The sequence below is a fragment of the Pholcus phalangioides genome, unplaced genomic scaffold (assembly GCF_987345545.1).
Source record: "Pholcus phalangioides strain wild (caught in Gottingen) unplaced genomic scaffold, Ppha-v1.0 ptg000024l_1, whole genome shotgun sequence".
Classification (NCBI taxonomy): domain Eukaryota; kingdom Metazoa; phylum Arthropoda; class Arachnida; order Araneae; family Pholcidae; genus Pholcus; species Pholcus phalangioides.
Genome location: NW_028301616.1, coordinates 29,103,031 through 29,117,039, shown reverse-complemented (window position 1 = coordinate 29,117,039; position 14,009 = coordinate 29,103,031). Strand labels below are relative to the sequence as shown.

General features: G+C 38.3%; 1 protein-coding gene across 6 annotated transcripts in view; it reads left to right on the top strand.

The window, feature by feature from the left end:
- Window positions 1-14,009, top strand: part of LOC149069168 (uncharacterized) — a 36,096-nt gene extending 22,087 nt beyond the window's left edge. For all 6 annotated transcript variants that reach the window (XM_089251268.1, XM_089251267.1, XM_089251272.1 and 3 more), the window contains 3 exons: window positions 734-877; window positions 1,637-1,770; window positions 6,160-14,009. In XM_089251268.1, the coding sequence (XP_089107394.1) occupies window positions 734-877; window positions 1,637-1,770; window positions 6,160-13,813 (7,932 nt within the window). In that variant the 3' untranslated portion in view covers window positions 13,814-14,009. The remainder of the gene's footprint in view (window positions 1-733; window positions 878-1,636; window positions 1,771-6,159) is intronic.

Here is a 14,009-nt window from a genome sequence, read left to right as displayed (position 1 = left end):
AAATTATTGTGTTTTTACTTATTTCATATTAAAATCTCCAGTTTCTTGGAATGATACAGAAGAGCAAGGGGTTTTACTTTGAAATCCTTGCTTGTATTAATACACAACAAGAGGGTGAGATAGGCTTTCATGGGCTTGTGCTATGAATGCCTCTCTTGTAGTCTTTTCGATGCCTTAACGAATAAACCCAAATCCAACAGGGGCCCTTAAAACTATTGAAGGGTTTCATTAATTCACATATGCATACAATATAATTTTCAATTTAGTCTTTCATTAAAATAATGGAAAAAGAATCTCGAGAAATGCTTGAGCTTAACTTGTTAAGGCAGCCTTTCAGAAAAACAAATCGTCAGCTTTTTAGTTGAAATCTTGTGATTCTTGACAGACGAGGAAAATGCTCAAAGTAATAGTGTTCATCTAGGAATCTTTGGCACATGCTCTACTCGCTTTGGGAGAAATATCTTGTTTATCAAGTCAAAATATGTTGCAAAAATTTTGAATTCTCTTAATTTGAGAGTCATTGCTAGTATATAGGGTCTAAATTTTGTTAAAATTTTTGCTTCTCTTGCGAATCACTCATAAACCAAAGTTCTATTGTATTTTAATCTTTTTGAAAATTATGTTTATATTCCTTAGCATTTGTTTCAAGAAGCAAGAAAATCATTATTTTTCCCCCCCTCGATCAATATGTTATACACATCAAAAGCTAATTTTTCCAATTCTTTATTTATAGGCTGTGCAAGCCAGAGAAAAAGCCGTACAGCAGGCCCTTGCCACTTTTAAAGAAAATTTCCATTGTGACTTGTGTGACAAGCAATATTATAAATACCAAGAATTTGACAACCATATCAACTCGTATGACCATGCTCATAAACAGGTGATTTAACTATAGAAAATTTAACAAATGCTTGAAGATACAATTTCTTTGCCCCTCAGAGGTTATATCCTGATGCTTTTTTGATAACTTTCCATATGTGTACGATCGCCAACCATTTTAGTAAGTTTCGTAAATTTTTTTGGTATATTGCAAATTTATCATATTTACTGGTAATTTTACATAATTCCCATGATTTTGTATTGGTGAATTTGGTGTATCGCAATGAATTAATTAAATTTTCTGGTGACCATACATATGTATATTTTCGTGTGTAAGTCGAATTCCCCCCCCCCCCCACCCACCCACACACACGCACACACACTTGAGGACCGTAACATGGTTTTCTCCACAAAAACCACACCTGTTATAAGTTGACTCCCTTCAAATTTGGAACAAATTCATAAAAAAAAAATGTGACTTATACAAAAGTAAACACATTAATTGCTAGTTTATGCTAGCAAATGTGAATAAATTGCAACTAAATTAATCAGATTTACCTGACATTAATCTATGCATAACTGGATATCTGGTGTAGGGAGTTTGATAAAAATTGCTTGGGAAGTGAGGTTTTAATCAAATTTTATTCAACCTTAGTTAGATGTCCTGTGAGCTCTATCAACCCCCCCCCCCCCCCATCATGAGAGGAACAAAGGTTTTTGAAGGTTCCAGTTGGGGGGGGGGTTTAAGCACTGATCTCTCAAAATATCCCATTACTGATTGTTATTTTTAAGTGCTTGATTATTTTTGTTGTTCTTTCAGCGTCTGAAAGAGTTAAAGCAAAGAGAATTTGGGAGGAATGTTTACAAGTACAGGAAAGAAGATAAAAAGAAAGAACAAGAAACAAGACGTCTGAATAAACTTGCTGAACTTCGGGCCCAAGCTGCTGAATTGAGGTATTGCATATCAGTCATGTACTTTTGATTTTCATATCAATACCTCACATTTCTATTTCTTATTTGGCATTTCTAGATTGCAACTAATTTTTGTTCCTTGATGGCGTGCCTCTTGAAAAAAAAGTTTTAAACTTGCTCTTCGTAAATGGTTATGCAGCCAGAAAAGACTAGATAGCAGTTGAATGGGCATCATGATGTACATATATCTAGCATTGCTAGAATCCATCACAACTGGTTATAGTTCCCACAGAAGTTGGTTGTTTGATGTGATGTGGGTTTTCCAACTTTGAGTCTCAAATGCAATCAGTCTCCCATTTAAAAAAAAGTCTACACAGAAAGCAGGCAGACCAACATGATACATAACATGAAAATTCAGGCATCTGCCACCTTGACTTCTAATACTGAAGACAGAGATGGGCGGCATGACTAGAATATGAAACTCGCCCACCATCACTGGTTTGTGTCCCAGAGGAGCAGTTTTGCCCATCACTCTGACACCAAGTAGAAGATCATGAGTTGTGGTTCATGGATGTGCAAGTAAAGAATTATCCTTCAGGGGAGATTTTGAGAATAGTATTAGGGAAGAAGAGTGGATATGGCTTCTGATACCGTTGAATACAGAGACCAGTATGAGATATCTACAAACTGATGTTGGCTGAAGTGAGTGATGTATCAGCTTTTGTTTGCAATACCCTTTAACGAAAGAGGCAAAGTAGAACTTATAAGTTATACATCCAGAAACTCAGTATGTAGTTATCAAGGAATGACACATGCATTAGAGCAGAGAATAGATACTCACCATGAATTTGGGTGTTTGTATGACTAAGAAAATTAACCATGGTGCAAATTGCACTTGTAATACTGAATAGTTTGACAGTTATTATTGTGGGTTTTTTTTTCTTTTTTTTGAATTTTAGAAAAATGGTCACATGATGAAGTTGAATGCTTGTATTTTTTAAAGTAGTTGTACTTCAATGGTATGAGATATGCAAAGTGATGAAGCTCATATTTTACTGAATTCACTTGTATGCAGCACCAGGATGTCAAAAAGCTTTTGATGCTGTACCCATAGAGATTGCAGGATAATAAATTTAGGGGTCATTTAAGTGTTACGCCAGCATCGATGGAAGGGGGAGGGTTACACTAGGAATGTGAAAAATGAGAAAATCCTTTATCTAGTTTGTGGGCACCTGAACTAACATTCCCCCCAATGATAAGTCCTCAAAAGACTTCCTTCTCTAGTAGACCTCTCAGACTTCAACAGATGCCCCTTCCCCCCCATGTCCGGTCTCTCACTTATGGGGTAGGTCAGCTAAATGATTTTGTTTCCACTCAGTATGTCACATACATTGCCCTTGAGTTTGTTGGATTTTTGACTCCCATACATAAATAGATAATTGTCTAATTTCACTATGGAGCCCTATGTATATTCTTGAAGAGCAATCCAAATCAGAGGCTAAGCAGGATCGGATTGGTGGGGGAGGGGGGGTCGCAATGAATTTCTTAATGAGAAATTTTGAGCTCTTAGCTATTGAAATTGATGAAAATTGACCACAATAACATGTAAAGGTATTTTCTTTCAATGTTTTTTAATTTTTAAAAGAAATATTTTTGCATAAAAAATAAATCGAATTTATTTTTGATGCAAAATAAATTTTTGATTGTCGGGCAGGATGCTCGTGCTCTCCCCCCCCCTCCCCACCTGCAGGTCTCTGATCTCAATGTGCGTTAGGTGGTGGGGGGAAAACTGAGAAAAGTTTGCTGATGTCAAAAAAGGCTAAAAATCTGCTGACGTAATACTTGAATGGCCCCGTAATAAAAAGAATGTGTATGTAAAAATATGTAAAATTTATACATGGGTTATGGCCAATGCCTCTAATCCAGGTACTTCACAAAGTGGCTGACCAGTTGTCCTAGATCTGACCAATGTACGAACATATGTTGCATCCAAAGTCTGAAAACTGGCCACTTTACCCTTTGGATTTAATGTACAGTCGAACCCTATTGTAATGCCACCATCCATCCCAAAGAATTATGGCAGTATAACGAGTTTGGCATTATATCGGATCATGGTTGGAATAGCATTTCAGAGAGGCTTCATTACAAAAAAAATCACACGTTTATAATGAACTGCTGTATCTCAGTGTCTTATTAGTGTTATTCCATAAATAAAATAACCTATTTTACACACATTCAATTTTAAGATGAGAAAATTCATAAAATTTCAAAAACTGTACTATATTACTTAAATATTTTGTGATATAAAACTTAAGAGAGATACATGTTATACAATTGCCTCTGAAATTATTTTAGCTCTACATAAATTCAGCGATGCATTTTATAAGTACAAACATAAAATAAACAAAGGAAAACAAAGTGGCATTGCTTTTTTAGTCTCATATATTGAAAGAACACCTTTCAACATAATTTGAATGGAGCAAATCAAGGCTAGTACTGGAAATGTGACCAGTGAGTAAAAACATGCACTGTTGAAAAACTTGTCTTCAAAACCTTGAAAAAACTTGTGCAATACGCTCAATTTTTATACTTTCCCCCCATCAATATATTTGTTTCGTTGAATACATTGGTTGTTTTGGTTCCTACACACATTCAGGTATTCAATGTGCTTTCTAAGACCCCCCCCCCCCCGACAACACCAGTCTTTATCCTTTGAGTCATTTGCTCCAAACTATTGTTATGTTGACTGAGATAATAAGAGTGGAATGAGAAAAGGATAATTCTTCTCAACTCCTTTCAAAAAAAAAAAAAAAAAATGGAAGATTTGTTCCCTGAAATTTCTGGCGGTAAGCGGGATTGGCACTATGACGGGGTTCGACTGTATATATTGTAGACGAAATGTTGTATTTATAAATTTTTTCATTTCCTGTTTGTCATTCACTTTATTGCTTATAGTTAAATTTTACCAAAGACATTGTATTATTACCCAATATGCTGTAAATCAACAATTCTTCAGGGGTGGGAACTCTGCGCCAATTGCGCCGCACTGCGCCAAAACTAATATCTTGCGCCATCCTGCTCCAATAGCGTATTTTCTTATTTTTCTGCGCCAAATAGCGAATTTTGCTTCAGTATGCCCGGAATTTCGGAAAGGACGAAAAAATTTTTTTGCTCCTGCTTGCTACGAAACGATTCTTTCCGAGAAGAGATTGTTTTATTCCACTATGCCTAAACTATTGCCTTAAATTATCGGCCCCTCATCGGGCTTTCCTACGTGAAACCCCGATATTGTCCATGATCGTCGAACTGAAGATAATTTGCAATGTCTTTCAGCGTCAAAGTGCAAATGCGAGTGTTTCCGTTTAAAAAAAAAAATCGCCACTGGAAGCAGCAGAAATTACTGTAGTCGATCGTCATTGTGTTAAATCCCGATGTTTCGTGAAAAAAAATTTCATTCCGGGAGTAAAAAGCACATGTCCGCCGAATTACGAATGTTAGTTTAGAAACTTTGGCGAATAACGAGCGTTAAATCGTCAATATCGCCAAATAACGAGTGTCAGGTCGCCAATTTCGCCAAATAACGAGTGTCGGATAGCCAATCTCGCCAGATAATGAGTGCTGAATCGCCAAACATCGTGTTGATTCTTCCGAAATTCAATTCCATTTTGCAACAAAATCTTTCCAAGTATAAAAAAATTGAAAACTTATAAAAATGTTTTAGCTCATTTGAAGTGCTGCTGTTCAAGGCAGCAAATAGTGCCCTCAGTAAGCAAAAATCATCTTAAATAGACAGGTGCAAAAAATTTTATTACAGCCGCTCTTTCAAACAAGGTTTCAAAAGCCTAAAACACCAAAAACAAAAATCAAGCTGACGAAAAAATGTTTGATATCAAAAGACAGTGCAGTTTTATTTTGAAAAGGGTTGAGGGTTAACGAAAATATTCTTGTTAATTTCACTGTTCTAATTTATAAATATCTGCTCCGAATCCCATATTTTGCTGCTCCAAATCCTGAATTTGCTGCTCCAAAACTGCTCCGAATCCCATATTTTGCTGCTCCAAATCCTGAATTTGCTGCTCCAAAACTGCTCCGAATCCTGAATTTTGCTGCTCCAAATCCTGAATCTTGCTGCTCCAAAGTGGACTTAGTCACTTCCCACCCCTGATTCTTACATATTAAAACATGTCAAATCAAGTAAAAATATGTTGCACTTTAAATTGAGTCTTCTTAGCAACATTTCCATCACCTCCTATTGGATGCACATGTTATGCTATATTTTGCATCATTGATCTGATGCTAGACCAATTCTACATTCATCCAGGTATTCATTATGGGTGTATATATAATATTCTTTAAAAAAAATTTGATCTGATTCTTGTCCAAGAGTATGTTGAGCTTAATTGTTTTTTTTCTTTTCATTTTCAAATTTAGAGGCTCCATGGAAAGCATTGGTACTGCTGAGAAGATTTTATATGGACAGTTCCAGGAAGTGATGGACGAAGAAACAGTTCCTCCACAATCATTCCAAATGCTTTTAGAAGAAGAGAAATTGAAAGAGGAGGAAACTAATCAGAACACTTTGACTTCTGTAGAAAATGACGAAAAAGAATTGGTTGATAATGAGGAAGATGCTCATTCAAATTCGAGCATGTTGCTTAATGCTCTAAATGATGCTGATGATCACTTCGCACCTGCAGATGATAATGAGAAAGTAGATATATTCAACTCGGGAAACAGTGAATCTCATTCTTTTGCAGAAGATGAAGTCACAGAAAATACTGCCTTTGACAGTAGTCTTATGGCAGATAGTGAATGTGTGAAAGAACCTGTAAGTTCAGAGATGAATGATGATGCAGACATAGACAATCAGTCAAGTTTCATATATGAGATGGTGCCCGATTCCGAAAAGATGGATATTGATGATGAGAATGCCGTTGATGATACTTCTGAAAATATTAGCATCATTTGCTTACAAAGCAGTAGTAATGTCCAAGCATGTCATAAAAGTGCAAATGAAAAATTTGACAATGAATTGTTGCAACTGTGGCAAAGCACAGTCTATTTTTCTTTGAATGATGTAGATTTGCCTCCATTACCAATCGTTTGTGACAGTCAGATAGAGAATAATGATCAGATAATAACAACAGACATGCCTGAGCAACAAGTTATGCAGGAAGTTCCAAAAGCAGAAATTAGTCCAATCAAGCATGATCAGAACTCAGATTTGTCAAGTCTGGAAATGTCTGAGTCTGTGCTGGATCTTTTACCAAAATCAAAGGTTCTTATTGGCAAAGCATTGGCCAGAAAAAGGATGTTGGAATCAGATGCTAAAACCCAGCTTATTTCATCAAGTCTTGAATCTGCCATCTCTCAAAGTGGTGCCTTGTCTTTTAGTCTTATGAAGAAGTCAACTCCTAAAGTTAAAACAGAACTTGAATCAGTTTTCAAAATGGAGAAAGATGAGGGGGAAGAAGAGCAATCTGAAGCTGAAGAGAAGGAAAATGTAGTGTCTTCATCAGAAGTCAAATCTGAAAATACGACTGAAATAAAATCTGAGGAAAAGAAAGAAACCGTAGAGACGGATAGTGAGAAATATCCCAGTCAGCCCCCAGAAACCTGCTCTATAAAGCCAAAATTCGATTTTTTGACTTTTGTCAAGACTGATGTGATTGCAAGTGTTGAGGATAAAGCAAGTTCATCAGGTGAACAAAAAGACGGTACAAACAAAAATGCTGATATTCTCGCAAAAGAAGAGAAACAGTCTCCAGCCGGAAGCCCTGAATTAAAACAGCCTGGCAGTACAGAAAATGAAAGGAAGAGAAAAAGTGATGAATCTTCTAAGAGCAAAAAACGAAGTTATGACCATGATAGCTCAAAAGAATCTTATTCGAGCAGAAAGCGCAGTCACAGATCAAGAGGTAGATCTAGAGAAAGATCATGGGAGAAATCTAGAGGTAGGTCTAGAGACAGATCATATGAGCGATCTAGAGGTCGATCTAGGGATAGACCAAGAGAAAGGTCTGTAGAGCGATCCAGGGATAGACCAAGGGAAAGATCAAGAGAAAGGTTCAGAAATAGCTCTAGGGGAAGATCCATAGAGCGATCGAGAGGGAGATTTAGAGGAAGATCTAATGAGAGATCACGATCTAGAGGCGATTCCTACAGAAAACATAGAAGCAGCAGAGATAAAGTGAGAGAACGAGATGATTCTCATGACTATGACAGAAATAAAGACAGAAAGCACAAGTCTCGCCGCAGTCCTTCAGAAGAGCAGCCTTCAAGTTCAAGAAGAACAAAAAAACATTCATCTAAAGAGCGAGAACATGTGTTGGAGAAAACACCAACAAAGTACAAGAAATCAAAAGAATCAGAAAATGATGAGACAAACACTGGCATTATTTCTCATGGCAGTGCCGATAGGAGAAATGAATCTACAAGCAGTGATTTGATCAATGCTGAGATGTTGACAAGTGCTTCAACTTTGGATATTAGACAGTCGCTTGATATATCTAATGCCAACAGTGGAGATAAGAAGAGCTCAACCTCTCTGTCAAGTGAGAAGGCTAATTATGATTCGGACAGTCAAAGTAATAGATACATCATGGACCAGGTATTGTTAGAAGCAAATGAGGTGGCAGAAATCAAGGATGATAGTAGCAGGAATACTAAGAAACAGCTGTGGAAGGATATAGAAGGTGATATGTTTGGGGAAAACACAGATTCATTCAAAAGTGAAACTTTTTCTAAAAGAACACCTCAACCTTTCAGTGATGCAGCTCATTCATCATCTGAAGATGATGACCAAAAGGCAGACCCCAGTCATTCAATCCAAAGTCAAAAAAGCCAAAGTAGCACTTCAACCAAAGAATACTTTAATCTCATTGCTGATTCTTCAAAAGCTGTTAGAGAAGATGGTGATAGAAATCTAAATATGTTGTATAATACAGATCATGAAGAAATGATAGATCCAGAATCTGCAAAGACAAATATGTCAAGAAAGCTGAAGTCAGAAGAGCCTGAAGATGCTGTTGCTTGTGATGAACTACTGAGAGAAATAATAAAATCTAGTAGAGTGCTTAGGAAAACTGACTCTAATTCCAATAGGGAATCAATTTCTGAAGAGAAAAGTAGCACTGTGCATGCTGTGTACAAGACATTGAAGAAAAAGAAAAATTTGAAGAAAATAGATTTGAAAGTGATATCATCAGTCTGTTCTACTTTCAGCAGCAGTGGTAGTAGCAGCGAGGAATCTTTGGATGAAAAAAAACGTAAGTCTGGTGATGTGGAAGGCAGTGCTAGTCCAATGTCTGTTGAAAGTACAAGCTCTAGCAGTGACAGTAGCAGTAGTAGTAATAGCAGCAGCTCAAGTGACAGTGAAGACAGTATGAATGAATTTGATGAGCATACTGATTCCAAGATGAAACATATTGAAGTGTCCCAGGATATTGCAGAAGAAAAAGAAAGGGAGGTGGAGGTTGCAGAAAAAAAAGAAGTGGAAATTGCTAAAGTGCCAGTTAGAGAATCAGTTATTGAGAAAGAGTCAATTTTAGTCACTGTTAAGGAAAAAATTCTCAGTCATTCTGAAAAACAGAAACGTAAGTTGTTAGAAACAGAGTCTCAAGTTTCAAATGTTGAAACTAAAATGAAAGTATTGGAATCTGGCATTTGGCCGGAAGAAGAGAAAAATCATTCTGTAGAAAAAAATATTTCACCCATCCTAAATTTGGAAAGGTCTGAATCAAGTTCAGATTCTGCATCGGAATCTTCGTCATCATCTTCCTCCTCCTCTTCAGAAGATGAATCTGAGGATAATTCACTTTCAGAAGAAAAACATGTTGAGAAATGCAGAGAAAAATATCCTATTGATTCTAGTTTTAAAAATGCCTCTGAAAATGAGATGGAATCTGTGTTTGAAGAAACCGAGCAAATAGCTTTAGTTACAAGTACTACCGAGAATGATTTTGAAATTTCCAAAAAATCTTCTGAAGAATCATCTACTGTAGGTGAGAAATATCAGGAAAAGCGTACAGAAGTTAATGATCCTTATCTTGAGAGTTCTGTCACCCATATTTCAGAGAAAAGGAGATACGTAAGTGAAAGTAGTTCTAGGGAAACCGATTCCAAAGGAAGCAATCTTAAAGAAACTCCTTCCTATGAAAACAAGAAAGATGGTCACGCTACAGAAAAGAATGAGGAGGAAAGTAAAGATAAGAAAAGAAAGTCAGATGAAAAAAGGAGAAAGAAAAGAAGTCCCAGCCTGGAATCTCATTCACCTTCCAGACATTCTAGTCACAGAGGTCGAAGAGAGAGTAGCTACAAACGCAGCCGATCACCATCTGAAAGGCATAAGTCAAAACGTAGAAGAGTTGAGAAGTATACTAGCTCCAGACCTGTTGTTTCATTTGTCTGTAATGAAAAGTGTGGAGGTTTTACTTGTGTGCTCGCAAAGAGAACTCGGAGTCATTCTAGTGAAAGTGAGCGGAGCTCATGCAGTAGAGAAAGAAACTCAAAACATGCCAGTGGGCTTCAGACTTTGCAGTCTTCTTATGGTCAAACTAGTCCAAAATCAAGGGAAAGAAAAGAAATTAGCACTAAGTCTGCAAACAAAACAAAAGGAAAAACCAAAGATAAGTCAGTATCAAACGAACCGACTGCTGATAAATTGAGGAAGGAAAAATCACCTAAAAGTACTTCAACCATGCCGCCTGCTCCGACCAATGAAAATTGCTCTAAAAATGTCAGTGAAAAGACGAAAGTAATAGCTAGAGAGCCACCACCACCACCTAAGGTGAAGTCTAAGTGGGATACTGATTCTGAGAGCGATACAGATGCACAGTGGAGTCCCGCTGTAAAAAACGTAGGAGATAAAACAAGTTTTTCCTTGGGCAATAAAATTGATGAACACTCATCTGATGTGCTGACAGCTTCAAGCTGTGTTTCAGTTACTGAAAATACTGGTCTCAAAGATTCTGCTATGGAAGCAGCAACCAAGATCAAAAGTCAAGACACTGACGCATCTTTTGTTGAAAACACCATTAAATCAAATAGCATCAAAAGAAAGTCTTCCAAAGAATCTGCAGAACATATTAAACCAAAGTTACTGGAAAAAGACACAAATCAGGCTACTGAAACCGTTTTAGCCAATGCTTTGGTTATTTCGTCAGCTGCCTGTTCGTCCCCAAATAAAGAAAGTGGGAGTGCTACTCCAGATGCTATGGATTCATCATCTGTCAAAATTGGGCTCAATTTAGAGGAGAAGATTAAAATTGTTAACCAACCGATTACTGAAGAAATGTTTCCGACTGGTAATGATGATAAAGATTCAAGTGATCTGAAATTTTCTGCATCATCTGTTGCTGATGGTACTGGAGTTGATGTGCCACCAGTTTCCAAATTATTTACTCAAGATGCATCTCCAAGAAATGAGCCGCTGCATAACTCTTATTCTGCTGGTCAATTACAAGTTGTTGAGCAGATTCTACCCATTGCTACTGAGGACTGCAAAAAATCGACAGAGAACTCAAAGTTACCTGTTAGTGTTGAATCAACTGGTGTGACCCAGATTTCTTCGCTAGATAAATGTGCTCAGTTACCTTCATCTGCTCCAGTTGATGCTGTGACAGATTCTCCACCTGCTAAATATTCTTCTGAGGGAGAACCTGAACTTAGAACTCATTGTGTTGAATATCCGCCTGTCAGTTCATCAAATCGAGAAAAGGCTGTATTCAGCAGTAGTATTTCATCCAATTTGGATTCAGAATATGATGAATTCTTGAAGCTTGTGAATTTGGGCAACGATGACGGTAATGCTAATGTGCCATTTGGGAGCAATATTGCTAAGCCTGTTCTGGAATGCACATCCTATCCACAGACATTTAGTTCAGTGGGACCATTTCATGAAATTTGTAAATCACATAAAACATCTTCAACTGACGCTCATGCTGATCCATCTTCTGATCGTTCTCAGCTTGGAACGTGGGATCAAGACTCTGCGGTTGATAGAAAAATGCCTTCAAGTTCTATCAGGCAGGACAACAGAAGCCTTAAAGTTGAAGTCTCGTTATCTGATAATAAAGTTTTGAAGCAGCATGATAAAACCACTTTGGAAAATACGCAGGACCAGGCGTACTCACCCAGCAAGTTATTTGAGCCAGACTGTGAAAACATGAGTGTGGAATCTGGAACATTTGATTTTGCAAATGAAGAGTCCAAGGACTTGGAAGAGATGGAACTTTCTCCTTCCAGTTCATGTGGCAGCATCTTGGAATACAATGAATGTAGTACATCTGATTCAAAATGCTATTCCCAGCAACCAACTTCACCTCCTGGTGATGGAACTAGCGAAGACATTTTGGAGACTCGTGTTAAACCAAAACACGATGACGATGTTGAAGATTCGACAGACCGTGATATAGTATCTAGCTCTGGAGAAGAAGAGGAATTTACTAGCTCGCCAAAGAAACCTTGTTTTGAGGCACAAAATGATGTTCTTGATGACAATGATAATTATGGATTTGCTCCTGAGTCTGCAACATCGGTCAGTAGCACTGAAGGAAATGTTACCTCCAGTTTGCCTTGTGCCGAACAGAACACTTCTGATACATATGCATTGGGTAAACAAGAGATCTGTGAGTCTGTACAAGACAGAATAAGTAATGATGACAATAAGGAGTTATTGAGCAGCAGTGAAAGTATGTCACATTTTGAAGGTACAAATGACAAGGCTAGTAAGGATTCATCTCAAATATCAGTAAGTGTTGCTTCTTCATGTGTTTCTGTAGAAGCTGCTGCACAGGAAGTGGAAGGAGTTATTTCATCCAGTTCACTGTCCAGGAGCTCTCAGGTTTCCGTCGAAGAAATCGCTTCTGATAACTGTGCAGTCGACTCTATGCCAACTGGTCCAGTGCCGCAACAACTTGCTGGTAATAGTTACCAATTTTGTGTTCCGGGCCAACCCATGCCTTTAGCTCAAGATTCAAATACAGGGACAGTTGTTTGGTCATCTCAAACAAGTCGCGTGGTTGATGCATTGCCATTGCCGCCTTACAATTCGAATCATCTGATAACATCACCTCAAGACAGGGCAGTAAGCAGCACAGAGGTTGATGCTGAAAACTCTCCCATTGTAGAAATGGGTGAAATTTCATCATCTCAAAGCAATTCCGAAATCGAAACAGCAGGTTTGGATGTACCTATCTCCGATGATGGCACTACAGGGCTGATGTCTCCCAATGAATGGCAGGTTGATCAGCAGCAAAATTATGACATTGAAAATGGTTATATGCTGCCCATGACATCCAAACCCTCAATTGCTGCTGCAACGTCATCCACATCCCCATCACAGAGACAGGGACATTCGAAAAGGGCTGGCATCCTTGTTCAGTATACGTGCAGGGATCAAGACCAACAACCCAAGAAATCTGTCATGTTTGCCGATGGAATTCCTCCCACAAAAGACCTCAACGTTCGTAACATTTCTCCCCCACCTCCACCACCTCCACCCAAAGAAAGACGTCACAAGATAAAAATGAAACACATCAGGGCTGCTGCTGCTGCAGCGGCGGCGGCCGCAGCTGCCAATGCTTCTGATCGCATGGATTCTCCACCACCACCACCTCCCCCTCCTCCAAGATCACCCCCACCACCGCCTCCTCCCCCCAAGAGGCCACCCATGCCAACAGTCATGTCTACAACAGGCGCTGTTGCTCCAGTAGTTCATCAGCAAATGCATCAGGTTTCTCCTCAAGTTGCTGTGACACATTATCAGCAACAATATCAGCAGTATCAAATGCCAGCAGTAACAACTCCCCAGTACTCCATAGCCAATCCATATATGGGACAACAGCAACAAGTACCTCCTGGTTATTCTGTTCCGTATGCCTACACTCATAACTATCCGATGTATTCCCAGCCAGTCCCACAGTACGGCTATGCTCAGCCTGCACCACACACTCCTCAGATGTATGTGAACCCTCAAATGCCATATGCTTACACCACGGCGCCGCCGACAACCATGGTTCAGAATGCAATGCCAAGCTATACTTCTGTGAATCCACCACCGCCACCCGGAAATGGAAGTTCCTAGATATTTCTATCGAGCAGCTTTTATTGGAACACAAAAAAAAGTATAATGTCTCTTTACTCGATGAACATTGGTGAGACAATGAAACAAAATCAAATGTTGACGATAGACTCATGTAAATACTTTTGATGTGAACGGCATTAACAAAAAAATCCATGTTTGTTGTATCATAGTTTTAATGAAACCATTTATCCTTAAA